At 33.8% G+C, this 13,834-nt stretch overlaps 1 protein-coding gene across 17 annotated transcripts in view; it reads left to right on the plus strand.

Moving 5' to 3' along the window:
• Positions 1 to 13,834, plus strand: part of LOC105475279 (inner mitochondrial membrane peptidase subunit 2) — an 886,283-nt gene that overhangs the window by 90,792 nt on the left and 781,657 nt on the right. Inside the window, exon 5 of one of the 17 annotated variants that reach the window (XM_024790870.2) lies at positions 1,703 to 9,826. The exons of the other annotated variants lie outside the window; for them this stretch is intronic. Coding sequence (XP_024646638.1) covers positions 1,703 to 1,712 — 10 coding nt within the window. The 3' untranslated portion in view covers positions 1,713 to 9,826. Of the gene's footprint in view, positions 1 to 1,702; positions 9,827 to 13,834 lie in introns of those variants that run through there. 17 annotated transcript variants of the gene reach the window in all.

A 13,834-nucleotide genomic window follows, 5' to 3' on the forward strand; every position in this document is an offset into this window, starting at 1 on the left:
ATTTCAGGATGATTTTTTTTTTCGCTTTTTATTTTTTGTTTGAATGTCTTATTTTGAAAAAATCTAAACGTGCTTCACTTGGAACTCCCATCTGCTTCCCCAAACTGTGTTTTTTTGTACCAAATCCCAGCTATCATATTGGCTTTTAATTTTGATTGTTGTTTTTGATATATAGTACTTCAGTTGTGAGGAATGTATTTTAGGAAAAGAATTTGAAATATTGGAAAGACTCATGTTTAATAGGTTCCTAATGGAATTATTTGTAATGGTACAAAAATTGAAAGCAGCTATCCAACACTAAGACAAAATATACATTGTGGAATGTACACTTGATGCAATACCATACCTAAAGTGAAGCCTGTGAAGAGTTTGTGGTACCATGGGAAAAAACTTATGCTGTTAAATAAATAAATGAATAAGATGGTTAAGCAAGTATATAGAATCAAGTAAGCAAAAACGTGGCTTGGAAAAATATGAGAAGAAACTATACTAAAATGCTGAATAGTGGTTTACTTGTGTCATAGTCTTACGGTTTTGTGGGTGTATTTTTTCCTTTTGCCTGCTGTTCATTATAGTCCATATTTTTATATTGACCATTAATTAGTGTTATAATAGGAAAAATGCAATAATCTTGAATCATGATAAAAACATAGAACATCATGTTGGGCTTTAGATAATCATGCAACCTGACTGTAATCTTTTTTTTTTTTTGGCAATTGTGGGAACAAATTATAGGGACAAATAATATCAAAGAAGGATTCTGATAGGATTTTCCTTGTGGAAAAATTTGCAAATAACTGCTCTCATTCCTCTCATCTCCTGGTTAACTTTTCTTCTTTGACCACTTAAAAAAAAAGACAAGGAAAACATTTATTAAAAAATCTCCCACAAATACCTTTGTTTATGAAGTATAAACAAAACAATAATAAAATAGTGTGACTATTTTATTCTTTTTTTCTAACTTTCTGAAAGATTAATTTGTTGGCATTAAATTAGCTTCTCATTTCTAATTTGTCTTCCTCTATTTTCTTTTAGTTCTTGGAATTTGTACTAAAACTCTTAAACATCAATGTGTTCAGATGTATTTGTGAAAGAAATATTCCTTATAGCATTTAGATAATAACAGTTAAAATTTCTTAAAAAACTCAATTTGAGTGCCCAAGTAGTTGTATGCTTATTCTGTTTAGTTTGTTTATTGCATTTCAAATGAGTTTAAGTGTGAGTTACAATTTATGTCTGAGGCTCTGGCTACCTTCTCTCCCTGTACTCCTTCGACCCTCATGCTAAGGTGATTCAGCCCACACAGCTGAATTTCAAAATGAAGCATATTGCCTGCTAGTTGTCTTCTGGGGCCTCTAGAGGTGTAGTAATACTAAGAGCTACTCCATGAAGCATTTTTCTCATTGAAATCTATGATAACTTTATTCACATTCTGATTTTCAAAGTCAGTTTCATTTCAAAGCAGAAAGCCAAGAATGCTTTCCAGACTTTAGCAATTTCCTTTATTGCTCCATATTCTTTCTTAGGAATGACAGTGTACACTTGTAATCCTCCTACCATAGGATCCCCCTGCACTGAAGAGGGAGTTCCCTGTGAATTTCTGATCAGTAAAAAGGGTATGTTTTAAGGGAAAAGTTATATTTTACTGTAAGAAATTAATGATAATATATAATAATACCAGAAACTTTTGCCTCTCATTTAGGTTGCTGTGACAGAGGGAAAGGACATGATAAATGACTCATAAAACTTGTGACTAGAAGTATCACATACCACTGTTGTTTGTATTTCATTGCTCAAAGCAGTGACATGTTTACTCTTAAAGGGGGAGTAAGTAAGTATAGTATAAAGATATAATAAAGACATAAAGGAATGTTTATTTATTATTTCTAAGTACTTTCATAGATCTGATTGGTTGATTGGTTTATTTAAATAAAATTTATTGAGTACTTACTGTTTATTGTCATTTTTTATTACTAGTGCCTGTCATATGCACAAGGGACAAGATTCCTGCACTCATTGAGCTAACATTGTTGTGATAATACTGTTTTGGAAATAAGCTTTTCAGTATTTATCAAGAACCTTAACAATTCTCTTATCTTTTTTCCTATTAAATTCACTTCTGGACTCCTACACTAAGGAGATATTAGTAAATATGAAAATATGTATAATGATAAAGATAACAGTTTTCTTTGTAATATTGAAAAATTAGATGTCTAGTAGGAAAATAGAGGGAACTCTATTATATTTACTCATAGAATGTTATGAACTCATCACTTTGTATTAGAAACAGTTGCCACATTTTTTAGTGGTTATTTTCAGTAACATTTTAGCATCCTGTGGTGACATAAAGCAGATAACGTAATTCATTCTGGGTGTAAGGACTAGCAAATGGTGAAGATTTTAAATTGTTAGGATTACATAGAAGAATTCTATGTCCCCAAGCATGGAGTTTATGTACAAGGAGATGAGGAGGATGTAGAGAAACTGGAAGTTTTGAATTCTAATAGTGTATCCAGTCATTCAAGGAGACATATCCTGAAGGCAACTGGAAATATAGAATCAGAGACTGGTTAAAAATAAAGGCTAAAAATGTTCTTTGGGGATTCATCAGTATGGAAATGTTAGTTGATCTTGTGGAAGCAGATGAGCTGTGAAGGAGTGAATCAAGATGAAGGAGAATATAGGCAGAGAATCAAAGGGGGATGCTGGTGGGAGAGAAGAGGAAAAGGATCTTGAAGAGAGTGACAGGAAGAAGACAGGAAGAGAGGGATAGGAGAATCAGGAAAATTTTCTGTTTGGGGAAATTGTGGAGAAAGAACTTTTTGAAGGGAAATAGAGCAGAGGCAGAGGAGAAAGATAGGAGGAACAATTTTATTGGTAATTTAGGGTGGTTTTCCTAGTAACTTAGGGTGGTGCAATGGTAAGTTATTCATTTGTTAAAATAGAAAGCATATTATGTTTATTTTTGATAGAATAATAGCATTTCATAAGTTTTTTTTTTCTTGAGATGGTGTTTTGTTCTGACGCCCAAGCTGGAGTGCAGTGGCACGATCTTGGCTCACTGCAACCTCTGCCTCCCGAGTTCAAGTGATTCTCCTGCCTCAACCTCCCGAGTAGCTGGGGAGTACGGGCGCATGCCACCATGCCTGGCTAAATTGTGTTTTTTGATGGAGATGGGGTTTCACCTTGTTGCCCAGGCTAGTCACAAACTTCTGACCTCAAGTGATCCCCGTTTCGGCCTCCCAGAGTGCTGGGATTACAGGCATGAACCACCGTGCCCTGCTGTGTTCTATAAAAATTGATCAAAGTCTTTTGACTATTTAAAAACCACATTTAATTAAACACTTGATAGCGCAAGCAGAAATTATTTACATTTTTAATAGAAATTTAGTCATACAATGAAAATGCACTCGAACATTTCTTGATACAAAGAAAAGATTTATGCTAAGAAGTAGTCAAAAATACCAGTTTTATTTATTCATTTATTGAAAAAATAATGTATATCTCGGAGACTGGAGCAGGCTAAGTGACTTGAAAGCTGCAAGAAAGAAAAAAAGGAAGCAAATGTAACTTTTAAATCTTTTAGACAAAAATATCTAGGTAGTATGATTCTGCTTAGAAACTCAAAGATTTATATGCTGTATCTTGAAGCAACTAAAGGACATGATGAACATTTTTCATATGTCGCAAAGTGTTTTATATTTTTGCTGTAAGGGACAAATTAGCAATATTTGGAGACTTCACAATAACTTTGTGGGGAGAGCTAGGGCATTTGTAATGAGAAAAATATAGTTTTGTCTTGTATGAAAAAGTAAGTTATAGGCCAGTAAAATGTTTCAGTATCTTGTATACCTAGAAGGACAGCTGTGACAATTGTGCCTGTATAGATCTCATTTATCCTTAAAACCTTCTAGTTTTAAATTGGTACGGACAGTGTCCTTAGTCAAATAGTATGGTCAGAATGTATTTAAATTTCTGTCTGTATATTCTGTTTTTGGCCCACTGCAGAATCTAACAGATAGGTTTTTATAGTTTTCTTTTTTTCTTTCAAGGCCAATATTAAGTAAAATGTAACAGGTAATCTGAGTTAGCATCATTGATAAGTATTAGAATATTAGGTTTTTAGTTAGGAAAAGACCTTATTGATCATTTGCATTTCACCTGCTTTTGCAGATGAAGGACTTGAGACACAGGAAAATTAAATATGCTAGTCCCACTAGAAGTAAGCTACCTGACCGTCAATATGTGTATTTCCAATAATCTCTGCTGCACCTAATTTTACAATATCAGTGCTAAAATATAAATGTAACCAGGCAGAGAATTACTATTGACTCAGTGTTGATGTGGTTTCAGTAATTCGGCAAACCAGAATCCTGAGTCAAGCATCATGTAGTAGGTAAGAGAAGAGAGAGGGAAGGAAATCTAGGCATGGGATGTTCAGTCTGTTACTGTAAGAATTGCTCTGGACTTAGAGACAAAAGACCTATGATTCAGTTTTGACAATGTCACTTATTAACTGTGATTTTAGAGCAAAACCCTAAATTCTCCAACCTTCAGTTTCTTTATATATGAAATGGGAATAAACATTGTTGCTGTACTTACTTCCTAGGTTAATTGTGAGAATCAAGGCCATTGTGAGAAAGAGTCAATTTCTAGTTTACCAACATTTATTTGCTGGAAGTCTGATTGATATCATTCATAAATATTTAGAATATTTGCTTTTTAATTTGGAAAAGACCTTAGAGTTCAATAGAGACTTTTGTCTCCTTAGTCTTCAAAGAGATTACAACTTGGAGAGATGATCCTTTAGACAAAAAGCCTTATGATACATTGATTGAGACTGTCATTATAATAAAAGCAGTTTTACAAGCTGTTAACTAATCTAGGATTGAAAAGAGGAAAGGAATGTCAGCAGTACATCAGAAAGAAAGAACATAATTTTCTTAGAAGTAGAAGTAGAGGAATGAGTGTTTTTTCATTTTTATTATTTTGCTTTAAGCCAGCTCCATTATGCGACACCATCTTGTTTGCCCTTCTGCTAGAGACCAAACCATCCCCACCACTCTTTTAGTAAACAAGAGATTGAATAACCTTAGTTCAGTCAAGGACCTCACCTTTTCTTGCCCTAAAGAGTTATTTGGCTTCATTGTGATTTTGGCGTCAGCTTTAAGATTCATAAATTTCTAGCAGTCTGTGTGGATTAACCTAGTGTTACTATTTAAGGAAATGATGACCATCTAGTAATAGGTTTTCTGATTGTAAGCTATTTGCCATTTATAATCCTGCTATATGTTTTTACACTTATATTTGTGGTGTTTTATGGATTCTAAAATGTCTATTTTTTTCATATTTGAACGTATCTGAAACTGGGATGCTTCTTTGAATTGATAGATTCAAAATCCATGTTGGGTAAGTGGTGGTTTTGATGGAGTTGTTATCTGTGCATGTGTGAATGTGGCTGTAATGTCAAAGTTTAATTGAGTTATGTACATTTCAGGTATTCTAATAATTGCCAAATCCTATGATTTAGGCTTGGAAAGATAAGTTATATATACTCAAGTATATACGTGGAGGCATGGGAGCAGAACAGTGGAATATATGATATAGATATCCAAAAAATGAAATCTAAGTGATAAAAAAGCATTATGTCATAGTTTAATTGACAGCCTTTTTCCTTCTAGGGATATATATATAAATAGTAAACATACATCATATAATGATGGTGCTTTGGATTCATTCATATTTGGATTCAAAATATTGATGCTGCAACAGTTTAATTTGAGTGATTTGAATGGATGACTTATGTCTTAATGGAAATTTTAAGAAAGCCTGCCTATGAAAGGTGGATATTATTTCAAAAGTCATACTTTTAATGATAGAATATGTTAAGGGATACTTTTAAAGAAAGGTTAAAATCATGTCTTTTATTCAAATATAAAAAGAATGGGTATCAAAGACTTTATTAAGCTCATTAATTAATGAGGGGATCAGTAAGATGTTAGAAATTATTCAAAGGAGAATTTTAAGAGCATACATATATAGGCAATCGAGGATGCTGAAATGAATGTGCAACAGATGCAAAACTGGTTAATATACTCAGGCCAATTATCCATTTAATTTCACTGGACACAATTTATTTGCATTTTTATGGAAAAGAATTATTTGTATTATTCTGTATCTTACAACTACGTAGTTGTAAAGTAGCTGAAAGACAATGTAAGGCTCATATTCTTACTGAATCAGATAATCTGGAAGGGTATACTAAATAGGACATCTACTAATATTTTGCATATTTCAGTGTTTCACAATTTTTCCTGAAAAATCTTAGAATTTAGAAGGTTTCCTGATAGACTTTGTATCAAATTTTAATTTCATAGGAAGGATTGCATTCAGACCATGCTAGAAAGATAATTACCTGATGTTTTCTTATAGCTTCTCCCTTAATCAGTCATTATTCCATCTAGCTGAATTAGAGTGTTAATGGTTTTGAATTTTTCATTTATATCTTTGGGTCAGTAAATTGAATTTAATCTTGATTATATCTTTGGGTAAAGAGAAACTTAAAAAAAAGCTTTGAAAATAAGGAATCTATAAACACTTATTGATTACATACTTTATGAAAACACATCTAATTAAAATAAATTATCTCAATAATTCTTAATAATGAAACTATAAAAATTATAAGAAGACTCCTAGGAATATTTTTTAGCAATTTTTTTGAAATGATACACAGGAATTATTAATGAAATTAGCTATATTTGAGCGGGTCTTTGTATTTAATTCCTTTTATACTTCCTTTAGTGAGTTGAGAATGAATCATTTCCTATTTTTTAATGGAGTTAATTGCTTAAATATGGAAAAATGGAAAGTTAAATGTATTTGATGGAGAGCAGAATCAAAGCTATTATCACAAAATATATACTTTTTTCAAAATTGAAAGTAAATTAAAATTAAAATGTTTAACTTTATTTTTGCCCATGAATTTTGACTGAGAATAAGTTGTCACTTGATGAGCCATGTGTGGTGGCCTGTACCTGTGGTCCCAGCTATTCTGGAGGCAGGGGTGGAGGATTACTTGAGACCGGGAAGTCGAGGCTTCAGTTAGCTGCGATCATGTCACTGCACTCCAGCCTAGCTGACAAAGCAAGCCCCTGTCTCTAACAACAAACAAAAACCAAAAACCCTCAAGAAGTCCAAAGTTGTTTATATGGTTTCAATTTGCTGTTACAAAGTTGTCTCACAATGCTTTGTTGATGTATTAAATATATGAATACATAAAGTTCTTACTGAGCATGCAGATATAGTTATTTAAGTGTTATGTTTATTAGCTTGGTAAAGTATATTTTTGAGACATAACCCTTTACATTTGAAAGTCTGGCATTTAACTTGGGCTCCACTTCCCAAACCATAGGGAAATACTCATTGATTCATTATTCAGCAAATATTTATTGAGTGCTTGTTGTAAGGCAATCATTTTATAAATGCATTTTATCTTAGGGATCTTTCCCTTGCCACAAATAAAAGAACAAGAAAGATTGAGTTTTGCTGTGTAAGAGTGATTCTTGGGTTGGATCAAGACATTGGTGAGGGATAACCAGTCAATTACCTGGACTTCCCAAAATTATCCTTCCATCGTTTTGCTTTCCTCTCAGTGGCTCCCCATTAACCATAAAGATGATCTCTCGGTTTCATCCTCTTCTATTGGTAGCATGTATCTTTACATGTGCTTAGTCAGTTTAAAGCAAGATACCAGTATCAAACAATGCTCCAATTTAAAATGAATACTTTTAAAATCACACTTAAATTTGTTGAATAGCTTCACAAATGCGTCTCTGAATCTGTTTCTTACGGTCTTTTGTGAAGGTTTTTGAAGGGCTGTGCTGATCAGTGGAAAATCAGAAGAGTGAATCTGCTGTAATGGTGGGGAGAAGGCATCAAGGAAAATGTGCGCAAAAAAGAATTAAGGTGGTAAATTTATACGAGAGGTATTCAAGGCAGGAAACTGTGAAGACACTGCCTAAATAGGAGTGAAGATGCAAGCTAAACAGTGGGATGCTATGAGTTTTTGTGGCCATAAAATGAGGTCAGCTAAGAAAAGAAGTATTATTTGGGTTTCAATGAAGGCTGCACTGTGCATAGATTACTTCCAGTTGTAGCTATGGACACTAATCTATGATAATGACACGAGGGTTAGAAAAGTCACGTGCAAATTAAGTAATTAGAATTGGAACAACATGTGGTTTAGGTAGTGCTACCTCCGGTGGCGAGTTTGATACAGGTAAAGTGAGAGTTTATATATTCAGAACTCCTACTGTGTGTCAGACTCTATTCTAGGTATTTGAGATTGGCCAGTGAACAAAATGATGTAGATCCCTGCCCATTTGAAGCTTACTTTCTAGCAAGAAGAGACATACATAGAGACATAATAGGTATAGTAATTGTGTACATTTTTTTGTTAGGAGATAAATGCTATAGAAAATAGTACTGTAAAGAGGATCAGAAGTGTTGGAGGAGATTATGGTAGATTGCTGTATTGAATAGAGTAGTAATTTGCTTTTGAATTGGAGAGTTATAGCAACCTGCTACTTTATTTCCTCTCCCTTATGACTTCAGAGAATTGGAAGTTGGGCCTCCCCAGAGAGATTTAGTGGCAGACGAACAGGAAGTAAACAGATGTGTATTTTTCAAGATTGTAGTAAAATTTGGATAGTTTAGTCATGATCTTCTCTTTGTCCCTTAATTTCTTTTTTATTCAGCAATAGAAAATGATAAAAATACGTTACTGGAAAATGGGCTGCAAATTATCAGAGTTCTAAAGCAGAGATATATAATTTATTGGAAATAAATCTCACTTATTAAGGATTTTGGTAGCATTTGAGTCATATGCTTCATAGGAGTCTCACGACAATTTTGTGTAACTATGGTTTGCTTAGGGAATTCTAAGTTTTATCTACTTTTCAAAAGACCAGTGTAATCAATGTTTCTTTGGCAAAACTCTATATATCTTGACAGCTTGTTAAAATAATAGTTAGCTTCTGACTTTCCATTTCACATATGCAGACTGTATCATAAATTGCTTTACTAAACTTGATGCATATGTATAGTCGTGGTAGATTATACAAGATTGTTGCTGATAAAAACTTTAAAGTAAGGCTCAAAATTAGATTGTAAACCTGCATGTTGATTAATATATAACTGTTACTAGAAAAACATAAGTGTAAAGTATTTCATGTATCACTGAATAATGTAATGTCTCCAATAGATATTAGACTGAAGGACAGTAGGAAGGGAGATACCTTCCCCAGCCCTACTGCCTTTCAGTGACTAGAATTGTTTCAAGTCTGTATAGAAAGGCACTGTTAATTTTTTATTCCCTGTGACCTGTATATCTTCTCTTATCTTCTACTTAATCCTTTCTTTTAAAAAAGTATATATTGATTTCTTGCATGTGCTACTAGTGATATGTCCAGAGAAAATGTAGGATTTCTTTGTTTGCAAGGGTTTCTTCCTTTTCTACTAAATCATTTTGCCTTGCCTTCGCTCTCCTTTTTTCCTTTATTCTCTTGTTATTGCCTGTTCTTCAATTAATCCCGTTTCCCAATCTCTACCCTTTTAGCACTCCATAAAAAGGATCATGTAATCGGAAATCTAGAACGTTAGAATGTATTTGAGAATGCCCATGTCTCAGAGAACGTGCTTGAATTCTAATTCTCCATTAGTTCTTTCAAGTTTCATTCTTCTCAGCCTTCACATTTATACTTCCTTATTATTCATCATGATCTTGTATGGTTTTGTTCCTTTGAAGGCCAAAGCAGTTTAAACTCATGTATGTATGTATGTATGTATGTATTTATGTATGTATATATGTATGTATATATGTATGTATGTGTTATATATGTATGTATGTATGTTTGTGTCTATTTTTTTTTCATTCTTCTAGGAAAGAGGGGGAATAAATTGGTAGGAAAGAGTAAAGATGGTAAGATGTTTTCTCATATGGAGAGCTGGTCCTCACTTAAGCTGAGAGCACCTGTAGTGGAAAAATACATGAGATTTTATTTTTTTGTGGCTCCCCACAGTTTGTCTGCCCTAAACAATGTCCTGTAGTATTCTTGGGGATGTGTAAGAGCATGACTTTTTTTTTTCCTATAAAGCTAGAGAAGGATAATTGTGAGAAGGGAGATGGTAAAGGATATCATATTTGAGAGGCACTTTCTCACATAGGTCATTTTTAGGAAAAAATTTTATGGAAGTTTAGATCTAGCAGTTGATTTCCTTAAATATATTTATGTGCCTAGCTATTTCTTAGAAAAATCTTCAAGTAATTAAAGGGGTATGTCTACTCCAATTTGAAGACCACTGCATTATACCATATAGCTTCTGTTCCTGCTTATCATTTTTACTCTCTTACTTTTTTGTGTTAGGTATATTTGTTATCATCAGGGTTAACAGCGTCCTGTTGTTTATTTTCTGAGTGTAGGAAGTATATAAATGTTATCTATATGACTGGATTTGTAAGTACTTGATAAAGATGTAGCAGTGGAAGTGATGAGGAGAAGAAAAGGAAGAGGAGGAGAATGAAGACAAGTAAAAAATAATTTTAAAAAATTCAACACTTATTTGCAGGCACTTAACAATGCTAGATACTGTTATAATCACTTTAAATATTAAATCTTTATTTAGTCCTATTTGTACCCTGAGAGGCACTTACTGTTATTATCCCTGTTTTATAGATAAGAAAATTATGGCACTGAGAGGTTAAGAAACTTGTCCAAGCTTGTCAGTGGTGGAAGCAGAATTTGAACCAAGCAGTCTTATTCTAGAAAGAGCCTTAACCACTGTGCCATCTTTCTTGTTATGTGCATGTGTGTGTATGTACATATACATACATGTGAACATATTCACCAATGCATTAGCTGGGCTAGACCATAAATGTTTGTATCAACAGATATATGAATATTCACAATGTTTTAAACCATCAGAAAAAGGACAATGTAATTAATGAAGAAAAACATAAAGGGTATGGGAATGGGGAAAATAGAAAAAGAGTAACAACCTTATTTCTCTCAAGTGACAAAGTAATTTTTTAAAAATAGAAATACAACATTTAAAGATACATTCATAGCAATTAAGCCTATACCTTTAACATTTTGTGATATTTACAGAGAAATAATTATAAAATCTATTTAAACATTTTTCACCTTTTGAAATTATATACCCTGTCAAGATGCACATACTATATTCTTTACAGTTCAGTTTTCACATATAATAATGACATTTAAACTTTTCCTTCCTTCTAATAGATAAAAAATCAAATTCCTTCTTTTTTAACTTTTTTTTTTTTACTTTCCACCCCTTTAACTGTGGCTGTAGAGAAAAAAATTGAAAATGCACTAAGTTTAAAGATACTTAGTGATCCCCACATTTAAAAATAGGAGGAAGAATGAGTGGTAGCTTAACATATTTGAATTGAATGTAATAGTTTCTGATATTTTGATAATTACAACCTTTTCAGTGTTGTGTCAAAACATTTGAAAAAATGGATTCTGAACTCCCTCTGGGATATTTTGAGGAGAGTTCTGTTCTGTGAAGTCTGGACTGGGAAGGAATGTAAAGCAGCACACTAGTATGTCCCCATATTTAGAACTCTTCAGAGGAGACTTGATAAATGTTTTGAGCTCTGTGTGCTTAGCTGCAGCAAGCTGCTTCAAGTTTACTAGGCATGCTGGAAATTAAGTTGATTTTGGGTCAAAGAGTGACCATGATTTTATCCTCCTCTGCATCCTTAACCAGCCCACTCCGGTTTCCTTCTCTTAAGACAGTGGTCGTAGTACTCCAATTGTTTGTAAAGTAGCAGGTTCCTTTGATAGGCTTGTAAAATAACTTATTGCATTTGAAAATTTGGATTACTGTATTGAATAGAGATATAAGTAACAGATAAATTATTGTCTCTGATATATCATGTAGCCATGTGTGAATTACCTTTTTGGGTCTTTGTTTTCTCATTTTTAAAATGAAGGAGATTGAATGAGATAACCTTATAACCTTATCTTAAGAAACGTAAAAGCAACGTATGCTATTACGTGTGTGTATTTTTACTAATTTATCTTAAAAGTTTGTGATACATGCTCTGGAAAGAAAAATTCAAATGAAAAATCCTCAGTATTTCTGAAGCAAAGGTGAAATTGAGAGATTCTAGATGGTTGTGTGAGGCCTGTGTTCCACTTTGGTGTTATCCCTGTCAACATAGAGGCTTTTGTTCTGTTCTGTTCTGTTTAAATGGTGTTTGTGACTAGGTCCAAACCAGCTCAGTTTGGCTTTTTAATTCATAGGACTTGCTATGAAGTGGCACTTAACTATATGGGAAATTTAATTTTAAAACCACTTACTCTCCTATGATTTAGAAAGGACCTCCTAGCACAGAATTGTAGAAAATTCTATTAGTGTATGTATTTAACATTATAGTATCATGTGCTTTATTAGCTGCATCCAGTACTAGTTTATTTATACCAGACTGTTTTTTTGTTTTTGGTTGTCACATTTGAGGCACCTATACAGACATACTGCAGTGGATACTTCGGCCTTCTCATTAGCACAGACCATTTTCTGAGGGTTAGAGATGTACCTTGTAGCCATCTTTGATATGATGGCTGATTTCAGGGTTATTTCGTTCAATATTCTGGCATTGATGAAAGTTTATATAGGGAGCAAAGGGTCATGAAAGGGGTAAAATCCAGTATTTGGAAGGTCTAGAAAATCATTCAACTGTAAATGATGAAGTTCTCAAGTACATGTCTCCATAGCTACTTCCAATGATTGAAACTAGTTTTGAAAAGACAAAATACCTGGAATAGTTTTTGGCTTTAACTTCCTATAGTTCCCCTAAGGAAGTAGGACTATACTTAGTGTAGTTATCCTGAGACTATTGTGGGATCAATTTGTGGAGCGTGGTAAGTGGCTCCCAAAAAGGAATCCCTACTTTGCAGTGAACACTTAACTGTATGGCTTTGGACTCCTCTGATAAATAGTTCAGACCATATTACCTGCAGAGCTTTTTTTTTTTTTTTTTTTTTTTTTGAGAGGGAGTCTTACTCTGTCACCAGGCTGGAGTATAGTGGCACGATCTCAGCTCACTGCAATTTCTGCTTCCTGGGTTCAAGTGATTCTCCTGCCTCAGCCTCCCGAGTAGCTGGGATTACAGGCGTGTGTCACCACACCTGGCTATTTTTTGTATTTTTAGTAGAGACAGGGTTTCACCATGTTGGTCATGATGGTCTCGATCTACTGACCTTGTGATCTGTTCACCTTGGCCTCCCAAAGTGCTGGGATTACAGGTGTGAGCCACTGTGCCTGGCCTACTTGCAGAGCTTTTCATGTGACTGTTACACTGCCTTATTTTCCAGTTAGTTGTGTACAGGAATACTTTTTTTTAAATTGTGTTTCATCTCACTGCACTTGGCAGAGACTGTGTTTTTTTACAGATTGAAGGTTTGTGCCAGCTCTGTGTCAAGCAAGTCTGTTGAGACCATGTTTTTAACAGCACGTGCTCACTTCATGTCTCTATGTTGCATTGGTAATTTTCACAATATTTCAAACTTTTTGTTATTATATCTGCTATGATTATCATAATCAGTGATTTTTGATGTCACCATTGTAACTGTTTTGAGGCACCATGACCCACACTCATATAACATTCCTGACCTAATCAGTAAGTGCTAGGTTCTGACTTCTCCACCTCCACTGACCTGCAGTTCCTCCATCTCTCTCCCTCCCCTTGGGCTTACCTATTCCCTGAGACACAACAATATTGAAATTAGGCCAATTAATAACCCTA

The sequence above is a fragment of the Macaca nemestrina genome, chromosome 4, assembly GCF_043159975.1.
Source record: "Macaca nemestrina isolate mMacNem1 chromosome 4, mMacNem.hap1, whole genome shotgun sequence".
Taxonomy (NCBI): Eukaryota; Metazoa; Chordata; class Mammalia; order Primates; family Cercopithecidae; genus Macaca; species Macaca nemestrina.